Source organism: Metopolophium dirhodum, chromosome 2 (assembly GCF_019925205.1).
Source record: "Metopolophium dirhodum isolate CAU chromosome 2, ASM1992520v1, whole genome shotgun sequence".
In the NCBI taxonomy this organism is placed as follows: Eukaryota; Metazoa; Arthropoda; class Insecta; order Hemiptera; family Aphididae; genus Metopolophium; species Metopolophium dirhodum.
This window is the reverse complement of record NC_083561.1, coordinates 35,352,906-35,366,464: the sequence shown is the minus strand read 5'-3', so window position 1 is coordinate 35,366,464 and position 13,559 is coordinate 35,352,906. Positions and strand designations below refer to the sequence as shown.

General features: G+C 29.5%; 3 protein-coding genes across 3 annotated transcripts; 1 reads left to right on the top strand and 2 right to left on the bottom strand.

Moving 5' to 3' along the window:
• Window positions 1–380: 380 nt before the first annotated feature.
• Window positions 381–3,629, top strand: LOC132939025 (ATP synthase subunit alpha, mitochondrial). Its single transcript, XM_061006023.1, has 10 exons — window positions 381–541; window positions 1,067–1,189; window positions 1,267–1,380; window positions 1,554–1,894; window positions 1,962–2,110; window positions 2,204–2,373; window positions 2,438–2,752; window positions 2,823–2,967; window positions 3,108–3,225; window positions 3,300–3,629. Exons 1-10 carry the CDS (start codon window positions 476–478, stop codon window positions 3,412–3,414), a joined length of 1,656 nt encoding a protein of 551 aa, XP_060862006.1. The 5' UTR covers window positions 381–475; the 3' UTR covers window positions 3,415–3,629.
• On the bottom strand, window positions 3,390–7,786 carry LOC132939028 (sugar transporter SWEET1-like). Its single transcript, XM_061006025.1, has 6 exons — window positions 7,520–7,786; window positions 4,709–4,786; window positions 4,531–4,654; window positions 4,310–4,465; window positions 3,965–4,084; window positions 3,390–3,884 (listed from the first exon to the last, which is right to left on the bottom strand). Exons 1-6 carry the CDS (start codon window positions 7,597–7,599, stop codon window positions 3,780–3,782), a joined length of 663 nt encoding a protein of 220 aa, XP_060862008.1. The 5' UTR covers window positions 7,600–7,786; the 3' UTR covers window positions 3,390–3,779.
• A 151-nt stretch (window positions 7,787–7,937) lies between these two features.
• On the bottom strand, window positions 7,938–13,532 carry LOC132939026 (eukaryotic translation initiation factor 3 subunit J). The gene is made up of 6 exons (XM_061006024.1): window positions 13,319–13,532; window positions 13,095–13,201; window positions 11,767–11,868; window positions 9,981–10,290; window positions 9,771–9,907; window positions 7,938–8,140 (listed from the first exon to the last, which is right to left on the bottom strand). Exons 1-6 carry the CDS (start codon window positions 13,326–13,328, stop codon window positions 8,081–8,083), a joined length of 726 nt encoding a protein of 241 aa, XP_060862007.1. The 5' UTR covers window positions 13,329–13,532; the 3' UTR covers window positions 7,938–8,080.
• Window positions 13,533–13,559: the final 27 nt, after the last annotated feature.

Genomic DNA, 13,559 nt, shown 5'->3' with positions numbered 1-13,559 from the left:
TTTGGTATTAACTTTTTTTTTAGTTGATGTATCCTAATGAGTAATGACTAAATGTCTACATACAATTCATTATCAGAAAATGGATTGATGGAATGAGAGGCGTATTGAAAGCCTCGTTCTCATTAGCTTCTAATAATGTAGTTTAAGAGATAAATATTTAAATAAATTACGACTATATTCCAATTTTAAGTTATAGATTTTAATATAATATTATAATAGCACAATTTTTGATCAACAACAACTTCGATTTGATTGGCGCTCAACCAAAATTACTTCGAAGATATTTTTGTTCACCTACGTTGGTCACACTACAAAACATATGTTTAATAGATTGCGTTTCACATAGATTGGCTGTTCGTTGAATAGGGGGGTCAAACGATTTTCGACCATCCATTTTCTTTTCTCATCACCATCCCGTTTGTGCTAGAATCTACACCCAGCTAGTTACACACGTTCACATTTTAAAATCATCAATATGGCTAACCTATCGCTCCGTTTGGCTACAAAAATCGGAAAACAATTAAACAACACATTACCCCAGGTAAAGTATATTAATTAGTAATTTTTCACAATATTGGTCGACGGATTCGGCATAAACGTAGTCTACAATGCCGGTCGGCTAGTAGGGGCGATCCATAATTTTCGTCTGTGATATTTTCTTAATTCAACTTTACTTCATGATATTAACACATAGATAATATACATTTATTGATCTTGGTTCCTTATATTATTATTTCGCTAATTGTAATTTTTTGCACTTATAAATATTACACACTTATGTCTATAACCTTCTTATGACCTTTGATTGTAATTTAAGTATCAATAATTTTTTTTTTATTTAAAAGGTTATTCTCATATAAAATAGGTGTAACTTCATATTATTGTTATTACTTGATATTTTGGAACAAAATCTTAGTACGTAAGTTTCACTATTTTCGACTTAGGTACTTGATTTTGCTATTGTAAAACATAAAAATATATATTTTTTAACTCACTGAAATAACTTTTACTATCCTTATTATTGATTGTGAATTAATTGGATTTTAATTGTTATGCTTGTATTCAGATAAGCAAGGCTTCATGGACCACATCAAAACTCATCAGTCGGTCATTACATATAACATGCAGTGCACGAGCTGCAGAAATTTCTTCCATTTTGGAAGAAAGAATTTTGGGAGCTCCACCCAAAGTATGTATTACCTATATTAAAAGCTAGAAATTGTAATATCAGATAAATTAGATGATATAATAATTTATGTAATCTAGGCTGATTTAGAAGAAACTGGTCGCGTTTTGAGTATTGGTGATGGTATTGCTCGAGTTTATGGATTAAAAAATGTACAAGCAGAGGAGATGGTGGAATTTTCTTCTGGATTGAAGGTTTGATATTAAAAGTTAAAATATTTAAAATTCTAGAACACATGTATTTAGGCTTCGAGTTATATTTTATTCAGTATATGATTTTAAAATATAACATTTTTAGATGGTTATATTTTATGGTCCTATATTTTACTAGTAGTTATTTATCTTAATAGAATTTCTTTCATTATTAGGGTATGGCCCTTAACTTGGAACCTGACAATGTAGGAGTTGTAGTATTCGGTAATGACAAGCTAATCAAAGAAGGTGATGTTGTAAAACGTACTGGTGCTATTGTGGATGTACCAGTTGGTGAAGACCTTCTTGGACGTGTGGTTGATGCCTTAGGTAATACTATTGATGGTAAGGGACCATTAACATCTAAGCTTAGGTACCGTGTGGGTATTAAGGCTCCTGGTATCATTCCTCGTGTGTCTGTACGAGAACCTATGCAGACTGGTATTAAGGCTGTTGACTCACTTGTACCCATTGGTCGTGGTCAGCGAGAATTAATCATTGGAGACAGGCAAACTGGGTCAGTAGTAGTAACTTCATTAATTTTAAAGTTATATTATTTATTTAATAAATTGTCGATTATTTAGTAAAACTGCTTTGGCTATCGATACTATTATCAATCAAAAGAGATTTAATGATGCCCAAGATGAAAAGAAGAAACTGTACTGTATTTATGTTGCCATTGGACAAAAAAGATCAACTGTTGCCCAAATCGTAAAAAGATTGACAGACACTGGTTAGTATAAATGTTTTTAAAGAATTGAGTTGATATTTTAACTAAGGTTTTAAATCAAAAGTTTATTTATTTGTTAAAATTATGACGTTATAGGTGCAATCAAATATACCATCATTGTATCGGCTACAGCTTCTGATGCTGCTCCCCTGCAATATCTGGCCCCATACTCTGGATGTGCCATGGGTGAATTTTTCAGAGATAATGGCAAACATGCTCTTATCATCTATGATGATTTATCCAAACAAGCTGTTGCTTACCGTCAAGTATATAGACATTTTGTAATAATTATTTAAATTGATATATAAATTATTTTAATCTTTTTTTTAGATGTCCCTGTTGTTGAGGCGTCCACCTGGCCGTGAAGCCTACCCTGGTGATGTGTTCTACCTTCACTCTCGTCTTTTGGAACGAGCAGCTAAGATGAGCGAAACATTAGGTGGTGGATCTTTGACTGCATTGCCCGTAATTGAAACCCAAGCTGGTGATGTGTCTGCATACATTCCCACTAACGTCATTTCCATCACCGATGGACAAATTTTCTTGGAAACTGAATTGTTTTACAAAGGTGTCCGTCCAGCTATTAATGTAGGTTTATCTGTATCTCGTGTCGGTTCTGCTGCCCAAACTAAAGCCATGAAACAAGTAATAGATAAGATTTTAATTCATTTTTCTACAAAAATAAATTCATAAAAACTTATGAATGTAATTATAGGTAGCTGGTTCCATGAAACTGGAATTAGCTCAGTATCGTGAAGTAGCAGCTTTTGCTCAATTTGGTTCTGATTTGGACGCAGCTACTCAACAACTTTTGAATCGTGGTGTTCGTCTGACTGAATTGTTGAAACAAGGACAATATGGTAAGAAAATAATTAGGATGGATTACTTTGTAATCCTTTTTGTTTTTATTGTATGTTAATAATTTGGTATTGAATATATATTGTACATGTCAATATTCTTAATGCTCTAAATTATAAAAAAATGTATATTTGTATCTTAGTACCAATGGCCATTGAAGAACAAGTTGCCGTTGTCTACTGTGGTGTACGAGGATTCCTTGATAAAATGGAACCATCCAAAATCACTACTTTTGAGAAAGAATTCTTACAGCACATCAAGTACTTTTTTGTTATACTTATAATTTATACTATTTTACCAATGGATTATATTAACCTTATTTATACATTTTTAGAACCTCTGAGAAATCATTATTGGAAAGCATTGCAAAAGAAGGAAAAATCTCAGATGATACTGATGCAAAATTGAAAACTGTTGTTAATAATTTCTTAGCTTCATTCAACGCTTAAGTATTTTTATATGATTGATAACAAAACAAATTAGTTCTCACAATGTTTCCAGCTCTTTTTATAAAAGGGTTATTGTCATTAAGCCTACTGTTGTTCATAGTACCATAGCCATTAAATTTGTATTTACTTTACCCTTTTATATAAACTGTGAATTACATTCAAAGAACTGGATTTCCACAATAATTATAATTAGTAATACATTTTTTTTTTGTCTACTTTGCATTGTTTTATTTATTATATGTGTTGGACAAAATTAAGGAGTCGATTTATAGTTAACATTGTTAAAATGATATTTTTTTTTATTTTATGAAATCAAATATTTATTAAAATTATAACAAGAAATTGTAAAACTATAACAACAGTAATCATTCATGTTTTTCCATTTTATTGCGTTGAATTTTTTCTGCTGGGTAAATTGCCCATAATACTAATTGTGTCGAGCTAAATATGAGTGCTACTGAACATTGAGTCTGAAACAATTTAATAAAAAAGAACCACGCAATTAATACTATTGAAACTAAAATAAAATATATTAAATAGTTTTACTTACAAAAATGATAATATTTTGTATGTTGATACTATACAGAAGCCATAAAATACAGAGAACAATAGAATTTATCAAAATTGGCTTTGGATGTCCGGACCATTTTTTTGTTTTTATAGTTTCTCTCTAAAATTAAAAACAATTATTAATAATCCTTTTTATATTATAATTTTTATTCAATAATACATATATTATTTTTGCTTGGAAGTATTTATCTACATTTTAATCCGCTTGATTTGGACACATCGTGTGTCCACATTAATCGAACAATTTTGCATACAATACATTCATTTGCGACTCATTAATGTCCCCTTTAAGCGGATTTTACTGTATTGATAATTTTTTACTTACAACTGAAAGTAATGGCCAACCCATTAGTGACAAGTGAATGATTGATACTATAATTGGGAATCGAGTCACAACTAAATCTGTTGATTCTATGAATGAATATGTCAGGAGAACTGAAGTCAATAATGTGGTTTTAAAAAGTGTTGTTATTATATTCATCTGGAAGTATTTAAAATGTGTTTTAAAATAGTCTAATTAAAATTTACTTATATTGGAATAGTTACTTTTTTACTTGAGTAATACCAATAAAGCGCTAAGTAAAATGTATTAATTAATAGTCCCATTCCATGAACAAACATCATTGTCTGTAAATTTAAAATGAAACCCTGACGACAAAATAGTGAACTTCTGAAAATTTTAAAATGTTAAAGTAATGATCTCAACTTGCACTGATAGACTTACCTAAAAAGTGCACCAACAAATGTAGATAAATTGACATTGTCAGACGTCTTTCTCTTCACAATCTCCTTGCATACTAACCTATATTTAAAGCAATCAATTCAGAGTTATCTATAACTTGTAATTTTAGTACCTAAGGAATTAGAAAATTCTATTTAGATTTAAACATTTAAACTTTATGATTTTGTATGTAATATGAGAAATAAAATGTTTTTTTTTAAATTTCTCATGACTTGCATGTGATAGAAAAAAACGATAAATTCAAATATTATAATGAGTGAATGGCAAGTACCTAGTGAGTAGTAATTTAAATTTTGAACTACAACAAACATACCTAATATCAGAAATCAGTAACGTACTTAAAATTGCATTTTTGTGGGGGCGGGGGAGGGTTATTGGTGATTATTATTGATAAAAAAAAAAAACATCTCATAAGAAATTAATTCTTCCTGAATATTTCGTGGAGAGTTTTATCCCCCCTCTTCCCGTTAGTATGCCACTGCCTAATATGCAAAATATATTTTTGGATTTGAGTTATATCTATATTATTAAACAAATTTAGAATAACACGGAGTTTCCTAAGGATATTGTGGTGCAAACTACGAACGGCTATTATGAAAAAAAAAAATTTATTTTATATCGAGATAACTATGTATAGATAGGTACATTTTACCATGACATTAAATTTGTCATGCGTTTTACATAATATATTTATAAAAAATTATAAATCAATATTCTTTAGGTATTATCGTACTGATACACATTTTACGTACCTAATATGAACATTTTCAAGTGGCTGAAGAGTTTGTTAAATTATGGCATTTTACTGATTCACATCACACAAGAGTTTCGATTGCTGACTGCTGTAACTATTACTCTGTTTCGGATTAAGATTGAACCGCTCCGCTCGCTCGACCAAAACACGTTTTTTTCGCGCATTCCGGACAATTTAAGCACCAAGAGTTGGAAAAATGTTTTAAATACCTACTATCTCTCCTGATCGTTTATAATAATAAAGTGGAATTCGACATTTGTAATTCGTATGTTTTGTTAACTTTCGATGTCAAATGGCCATTAAGCTGTGGCCTGTAAGGCGAAAATAGTCTCCATCGTATTCAGCGACCATCGATGTTCCTCGTAAAAGGCTCATTTATGCGACGCAACGCAATAAATCGACTGAAAAGTACATTCAACCTTTATCAGTAGGTATCGGGTACCCAAACAAGTATATTTCAATTTTATTTACAGACCTATATGTGATCTATTGTGTGGTATTGTTCCGTCACAAATCACAATTTACATTTCTTTTTACACCACCGTGGCACCGTGATTTCTGATAAATCATTTAAAAATGGTTTACTGTTGTACTGTCGTGAGAAGATTCAAGCATTGACATAAAGATATTTATAGTTAACTATGTCTGCTATGGCCTATGAGATTCAAGTGATATTTATCGTGTTGCAATATCAATTACATACACATGACTTGAATGAACTTTCTTGTACCTATTTCATACTTGTATAGTTGTATTCGTAGACATATTATACTAAACTATTAATACGTCTGTGGTTGTATTCAATCTAATTCAATCTCCTAATAAGGTATTTACAAATTTAGAAGAGCCTTTACAAAAGCTATATTATACAAATATTAATGAATCCAAATTATTGATAATAGGTTATTTTACTGGCTCCATCATAGTAATCGCTCGTCATCGTGAAGATTATAGAATATTTTTTACTCTGTCAAGGACGCATGGGAGTACTCACTAAAAACGGAAAATTCGGTAGTTACACGTCCGGTGACATGTTTAAATGAAAATGCGCTCAATTATAATGGCAATACCTAGGCAATTGTTAAAGATAATATATATAGTACATTTGTCGAATTTGCCTTGTTTGTAAAATACGACAAAATAAGCCAAACTTAATAATAAAATAAAATACATTTTTAATATTTAATTTCACCATTTTACGAAATAAATTCATATCTTGCCCAGAATATTCTACGAACACCGTAAACCGAAAAGTCCCGAAACCTAGTCATCATCACTTATTAGATTGATTCATTATTGTATTATAATCAAAATACATCGAAACCGTGTATAATTATTATTTTTTACTCAAGATTAATTTTACAATGTGTGTACATAAGTAATACTATGCAATAAACTAATAATGTTTACAATAGTTATAAATAAAAATGATAACATCTCAACTATGGTTAACTATAGATAACGTGACAACGCGAGTGGAGGACATCGCAATTCGCAGCTATTGACGCTATTTTTTTATACTTTCAATTAGGTATGAACTCGTAATAATGTTAGATATAACAGATTTTTTTTTCAATGCCATTTAGAATTTCATAGGATGCTACTTGGGCACAAGTTTTCCTATGATAGTATTTAGTAAGGAGATTAAAAGATAAATATTTGCCTGGAAATTGTTAGTCGTTCCTAGGTTAGGGATAATGATATGTTCTTTTTGGCGGAGAATTTGATAGATTTTTTTATTCGTGTTTATATAATTTAAGTTATTGTGATTTCATTTGGTCTCATAATCATTTTAGAAAACAAATATTGAGGTAAGGTACCTATTTAAAAATAACTGAGATACTCCTTCGCATATCACAATAATTTAAGAAATAAATGATTCCACTAATTTTAAACTAGGGAGTAAAACTCCCTTCTATATTCACATTATATTAGTTATTATGACATGTCAATTTAAATATAATGATTTATGAATTATGATAATTAAAGCTGTCCATTACCTAATATTGTGTAGGTAATCAATATTAGGTAGTACTTACAGAGGCGTTAACATCATTGCAGTGGATGCACAACCCGCAGAAAACGACACTGCTTTAACATACACTTCATACATATCCATACTTACAGCAGAGATTTACTTTTACAAACTAATGATAAATATAATTAGTGAAAGTGTGAACTGCTAGGTATTAAATGAACCATCACAGTGAGAGAAGCTTACCATAACATTAGGTATGCACACAAAAAAGTGTATATTTATAAAAAGTAATATCTATGAGTGGCTGTCAATATTGTGCAATACCATAGTTATCAAAAATTAATCAGATGGAGATAATGTTGAAACATAATTATGTGTGGCATTTTTTTTTCTTTGATTGATAAAGAAAGAAGAGTTTATTATTTTTTTTTAACACGGGATTGTATATTTCAATGTGATAAATAAAGATAAACACAAACTATCAAAAAAATATTTATCATTCGGCTGTAACCAAACTATAATTACATAAGTAATAGACATAATGGATATATTATATTTATATTTTAATATACACGGCTCATTTTTTTCATTAGCATGGTTCTCTTTAGCTTGACCGTTTTCCCTACATGAACTCTTCATAATCATCCACCGTATAAGCTGAAAACTCATTGTAATCAGGAATCTGGAACACAGTAAAATTAAATTGTTGTGTTAGTAAAACCTTAAAGCAATAAAATAATATTTAGATAAAAGTTCAATAAATTAATTCAGTTGAATAGCTATTGCTGATCATATGATCCAATATATCAAATCTTTATTGACTATTTGAAGTAATTGTTTAATGTATACTATGTTTTAATAATGTTCTATTTATTAGATACAAGTACCATGGTGGCAGATAATTTAATTAAAATCTAGTCAAGAGAAAAAAAATCAATAATTTAATCAAATCAAGTAATATAAATAAATTATTACAAATGTAATACATACAAATTACTCATAGGCAGGCTTCTTCAACAATATCAATGTCCCAAACTTTTTTTTCTCGGAAATTTAGATATTGATAATCGTAATAAATCATACAATATATCAATACTTCAAATATATTGTACAATATTGAATATTTTGTAATTGAAATTAAATTAAAATTTTTAATTAAAGGTCCCTCGCCATTTGGTATTTGTAGGGGGTTACTGGAAACCATAGACCTATAGACTAGTGGATAGCGCATTCCACTATGCTAGGTGATCATATAATCATATAAATGAGAGAGAAAGAACATGAAGTAGAGAAGGAGTACCGCATAAGGAACTGTATACATTTTACTACTTGTTTCTTTACTCACTCACTCTATATCATACCCCTGACTTCTCTCTTTAAGCACCAAAGAACTTCAATAATATATTCTAAAAACAATTTTTTTTCTATATCGCACAAACAAAACAAAATCAATATTCAAAAATATATTGTCGAAGAAGCCTTGAAATTAGTAACTACAAACATACAGGCTGGCACACAAAGACAACGTCAATAAAATAAGTTAATAGCAAAATATAAACTATTGAGTATAATATTAATGTCAATTTTGTGGTATTCTTTAATTTGAAAGGGATCATAATACAAGTAGATGCCACATTTAGAAAAATATTCAACGGTAGGCCTAAATTAAAAATATGCAGTAAAAAATCGAGTGGAGTTGTTGAATTATGGTAAAATTTCAATTCATTAGTAAAGAACAGCAGAAGTGGCACAGTGAAGCACCCTGGATGTGCTATTAATAAATAGAGAAAACCAGAGGTGGTAGATGTTCACCTTGAGGAACGCCTCAAGTAAGTGAGAATGAATGTTTTTTTTAAATTTAAATTTAACCCAGATTTGGAAATAGGTACATTATTGTATCATTTAAAAAGGGGGACCAGTCGGTACTGCTATGCTGTAGAGTAGTTGTCGAGTATGTTATTGTAATGGATGTGTTAGATTTAAATTCAATGATAAATTAAGAAAAATAAATCTACAATTTACGAAAGTTATGGCAAGTCATAAATATTTTATTTTACCGATTTTTAATTGTTATTTTTTATTTTATTAGCTTATCTGTTCATGGGCAAAACTTTACTACTTAGATCATATACAGTATAATACTATAATAGTATATAGCATATAGTATAATATATCATATTATGATCGATCTTTACTACAAAATATTAAAATCCATGTAAATTACAAACAATGCTACCACTATTTAGTTATGCTGTCAAAAATATATTATTTTTAAGAATAAAATGTATAATTTGAAAAAAAAAATAACTTACAGTACTGTTGTCGAGTCGCAATTTAGCTTTTCCTTTGCCTTTATTTTTTTTATTTTTATCACCCTTTTCTGCTTTCATTTTTTCTATACTCATATTATCTACACTTGCTTTTAACTTTCTCAAATCATTCATCGACACTAAAACAAAACAAATGTATTTTTTTTTAATATGGATACATTTTATTATATATTTAATTTATAATGCACTTACATGTAACAGATAAATTCCTAATAAGTTCTTCAATAAAATCAGAATAGTGATCAGATTTAGAAAAACTTTGTATTTTTTTCTGAAGAGCTTGTTCAAAAACAACGAAATCTTCTTTTGATTTTGGATTCATGCGGTCTATTGAATCTTCATCGCCTTCATCTACACCTAACATTTCTTTCGCTACTTCCAAATCTGCTTCTTCTTGTAATTTCTGTTGTAATAGCTTCTTTTCTTCTGGTGTCATGTTTGAATTTTCTTCTGCCTCCAAAAATTTTCGCCTCATTTTTTCATTTTCTATTTTTTGTTTTCGCTAAAAATAAATATTTTAGATTAGCAGAGTAAGGGGCAGTTCTTACAAAGTTAACCGACACTTAAATAAAATCTGTTATTAGTCAGATAGCGTTAACCGACACTTTACTGGACATTGTAAGAATGGATCCAACAAATTTATTGGTTTGATAAAAATATGTTTTTCAACATTTTGTTATGTCTACACAAAGGTAGGTATTTTGTTTTTACAGTAATTTGCAAATATCAAATTTTTTAAGTAAGATTCTTTTAAATTTAAAGTTTGAAGTTCAAATTTGATAAAAGCTGTGGCTTTAGCCCAAACATACTTGAACTTTCTAAAATCTCTTTCTTACACTAGATAAGGCTCAAGACAAATAGTTTACTATATACATGTATAACGTCTATAAGGCACTTATACTATTCCGCATAGAAAACCGATATAACTAACATAATTTAAAATAATCAAACCGATCTACAATCAAAAAGTAAGGATTTCAATTTAGAGGCCTTTGATCTAAACTCTGTTCCAAAAGAGAAGACAGGAGGCGCAGCAACCAGTTATCGTCTGACTGTACTTATCCCCCAACATATATAAATATCAGTGCCTCCTGCGCACACCTGTTGAGTTGAAAACCGTTGCAAATATTGAAATAAAGCCCAGTGGAAAAGGAAAATGGTGGTCTGTGATGGATATAATCGAATTTGATAAGAACATTTCACGACATCTTTCTCTGAAGCCCACTATAGGCCATCACGCAACCTATATCTATAGCTGTAAGGTGCACAGAAACCGTGTCTTCTCATTTGGAACAGAGTATAGCTCAGTAGACAGTATACTTGGTGAAGTCAAAAAAAAACATTCCTCCCAACATGGAATGTTACTTTACCTATCATTCAAGTAGGGTATAATTAGAATGGGCCAAATACTCAACTATTAAAATTTACTTAAGTTAGATCAAAAATTAGAATATCCTAGACATGGTGGTTAGTAGTTGTACAGAGAAAAAATAACAATATGTAAAAATAAATGTATGGAACTATTTTTCCAATATTCAGTAATTGTTTATAAGTTCCTACTTAATAACTTAAGAAACTAACATATCAATAATAGACATTTTCAATTAATGCTCAATTTGGAATTTTAGAACACTCGGGAAAATTTGACTTGACAGCAAAAAATAATGTTCTACTCAATTATACTTGTTTTTAAAAATACAATACCCACCAGCTCGTTGTATATTTTTGTATTTTATAAAACCTAAGAATTAAACCAGTTAGGCGATGTTAACTAAAATTAATCTGTTATATAAACTCGTTCACTGGTATCCTAATTTAATCTTTTTAACCTTATTAGTCTATAATTTTAAAATAGTTAACACTTTAATTCATTGTATTAAATGTCTTATTCATTTTTGATCTGAATATGTACACAAAAACACTTCTGGTTATTTAGTGATATTACATTACTAAGGTAAAAAATAAAAATTCCAAGTACTTCTCTTTCAGCTATTTTTTGTTCCAATTTTGATTTGGTTTTTTTCTCAGGGACTTTTGATTCGGTTTTTTTTGTTTCTTCTTCTTCTGCATCCCAGCTATCCTAAAAATAATATAAAACAAAAGTTCATTGTTTATAATCAAAATAACTATTTAGCGCAAAGGGATCATAAAATAGGTGACCATGTACTTAACAGTACTAGAAACATGTATGTTTTTATGAATTTTATAAACAAGTGTATACATAAATAAAATCATTACACCTTTTCACAATAATCAAGATTATATGACTCCACATGACTACACGAGTAGCTACCAACATGGATATTAGTAAACCCCAACCTGTTATATATTATCTTAACCTTATGGAAAGAATATACTATTTTTTCATGCACTTTACTTTAAATAAAAGTATAAATCCAGTAATAAATTTAAAATTATCTTAAGGTGTAAATTCAAATCTAGTCAAATAAGACAACAATATACTATGTAACACGAAAACTTAAAAACCTTGAATCACTAACAGTTAAAAAATGTTTTATTTGTAAATTAATATAACTTAATAAGTTTAATTCTAACTACCAAGATCTTAAGCTGTTCACATATAAATGTTTAATTTTAAAATCTTATTTACTAAAATTATCTTATAGTTGGTGTTTATTTTCAATATTTTGTACAAAGGTCTATAATAGGTTAGTTGACGGCAATGCACATAATGCAATACTTTTAAAGCATGGCCAAACAAATTTTTTTTCAAGGTACAATAATAAAATCTCTCTAATTGTAATAAAAATTAAGTATCACATGTATAGTATACTTTGGAATGTTTTGATTCATTTTTATTAGGTATATGTTAACGATTACTAAACTATGAGCATAATTTTTACTTCACGAAATTACGAGTATTCTTTACAACCAAATAGCGGCAATACATCATTAAACATGTCGAACATGTCAGTGCAGTTTGCTTTAAAATTATTTTATTACTCAATGCTAAATGAGCAATAGATATTTAGTGAAAAAAAAAAGGTTATTATGGACCAAAATTAACCCTTGAACAGGTAAAGTTACAATAAATTACAATTGTACCCTTAAACAACATATTATAGAAATATAGTAGACAATGAATTCATTATTGGACATTTGGTCTTTGATAAAAACATCAGCTAAATCTTAAATTTTCATATGCTAATCTATATAAATACACCACTTACAGATGAACAACTGTATGCATCACATTTTTTCTATTTATTAAAATTGTGTAAGTAATGAGCATTATCCAAAATGCTGTCTTAAATTAGTTTAATTAAGTATACATCATTGTCCAACCTTAATATTTTCTTCTTCATCTTCGCCTTCCCATTTGTTGAGCTTAGCACCGCCAACAATGTCAGCAACGGGAATGACGGGCTTAGCGGGTTCAAAATTATCAGCATCTGTGAAGGGAAAAGAATTAATTGGGATAATTTAGTTTGGACATAAAAACACATCCAAAATGAATTCACACATCTCATTATTACTATAAAATTGTAAATTGTATTAAAATCACTCACCCCACTCCATGATCACGTGTATCCCTTAAGCTTTTATCCACTTTATGCAAATAACCTTGGGCGTGATGCGTTTGTCAGAAAGGAATTATGTAGACTGCGATCGACGTGAGAATTAAGAACCGTAATGCGTATTCAGCCAATGTTTCGTTGCGCCTATCCTCAGTATTAAACATAACAAATGGGAGGAAATTTGGTAAAAGCGTATACGTATCGCAACTCGAACCAAACACGAATTCGCCGA

Bases quoted from the DNA above. Each gene is read 5' to 3' on its own strand.
- LOC132939025 (XM_061006023.1), top strand. From the start codon at position 476: ATGGCTAACCTATCGCTCCGTTTGGCTACAAAAATCGGAAAACAATTA. The intron at 1,895-1,961 runs GTCAGTAGTAGT...TCGATTATTTAG, and splicing joins ATTGGAGACAGGCAAACTGG to TAAAACTGCTTTGGCTATCG. The intron at 3,226-3,299 runs GTACTTTTTTGT...ATACATTTTTAG, and splicing joins GAATTCTTACAGCACATCAA to AACCTCTGAGAAATCATTAT.
- LOC132939028 (XM_061006025.1), bottom strand. From the start codon at position 7,599: ATGGATATGTATGAAGTGTATGTTAAAGCAGTGTCGTTTTCTGCGGGT. The intron at 4,466-4,530 runs GTAACTATTCCA...AAATACTTCCAG, and splicing joins GGTATTACTCAAGTAAAAAA to ATGAATATAATAACAACACT. The intron at 3,885-3,964 runs GTAAGTAAAACT...AAATTGTTTCAG, and splicing joins TACAAAATATTATCATTTTT to ACTCAATGTTCAGTAGCACT.
- LOC132939026 (XM_061006024.1), bottom strand. The intron at 11,869-13,094 runs GTTGGACAATGA...TATTATTTTTAG, and splicing joins ATGAAGAAGAAAATATTAAG to GATAGCTGGGATGCAGAAGA. The intron at 9,908-9,980 runs GTAAGTGCATTA...GTTTTGTTTTAG, and splicing joins TAGGAATTTATCTGTTACAT to TGTCGATGAATGATTTGAGA.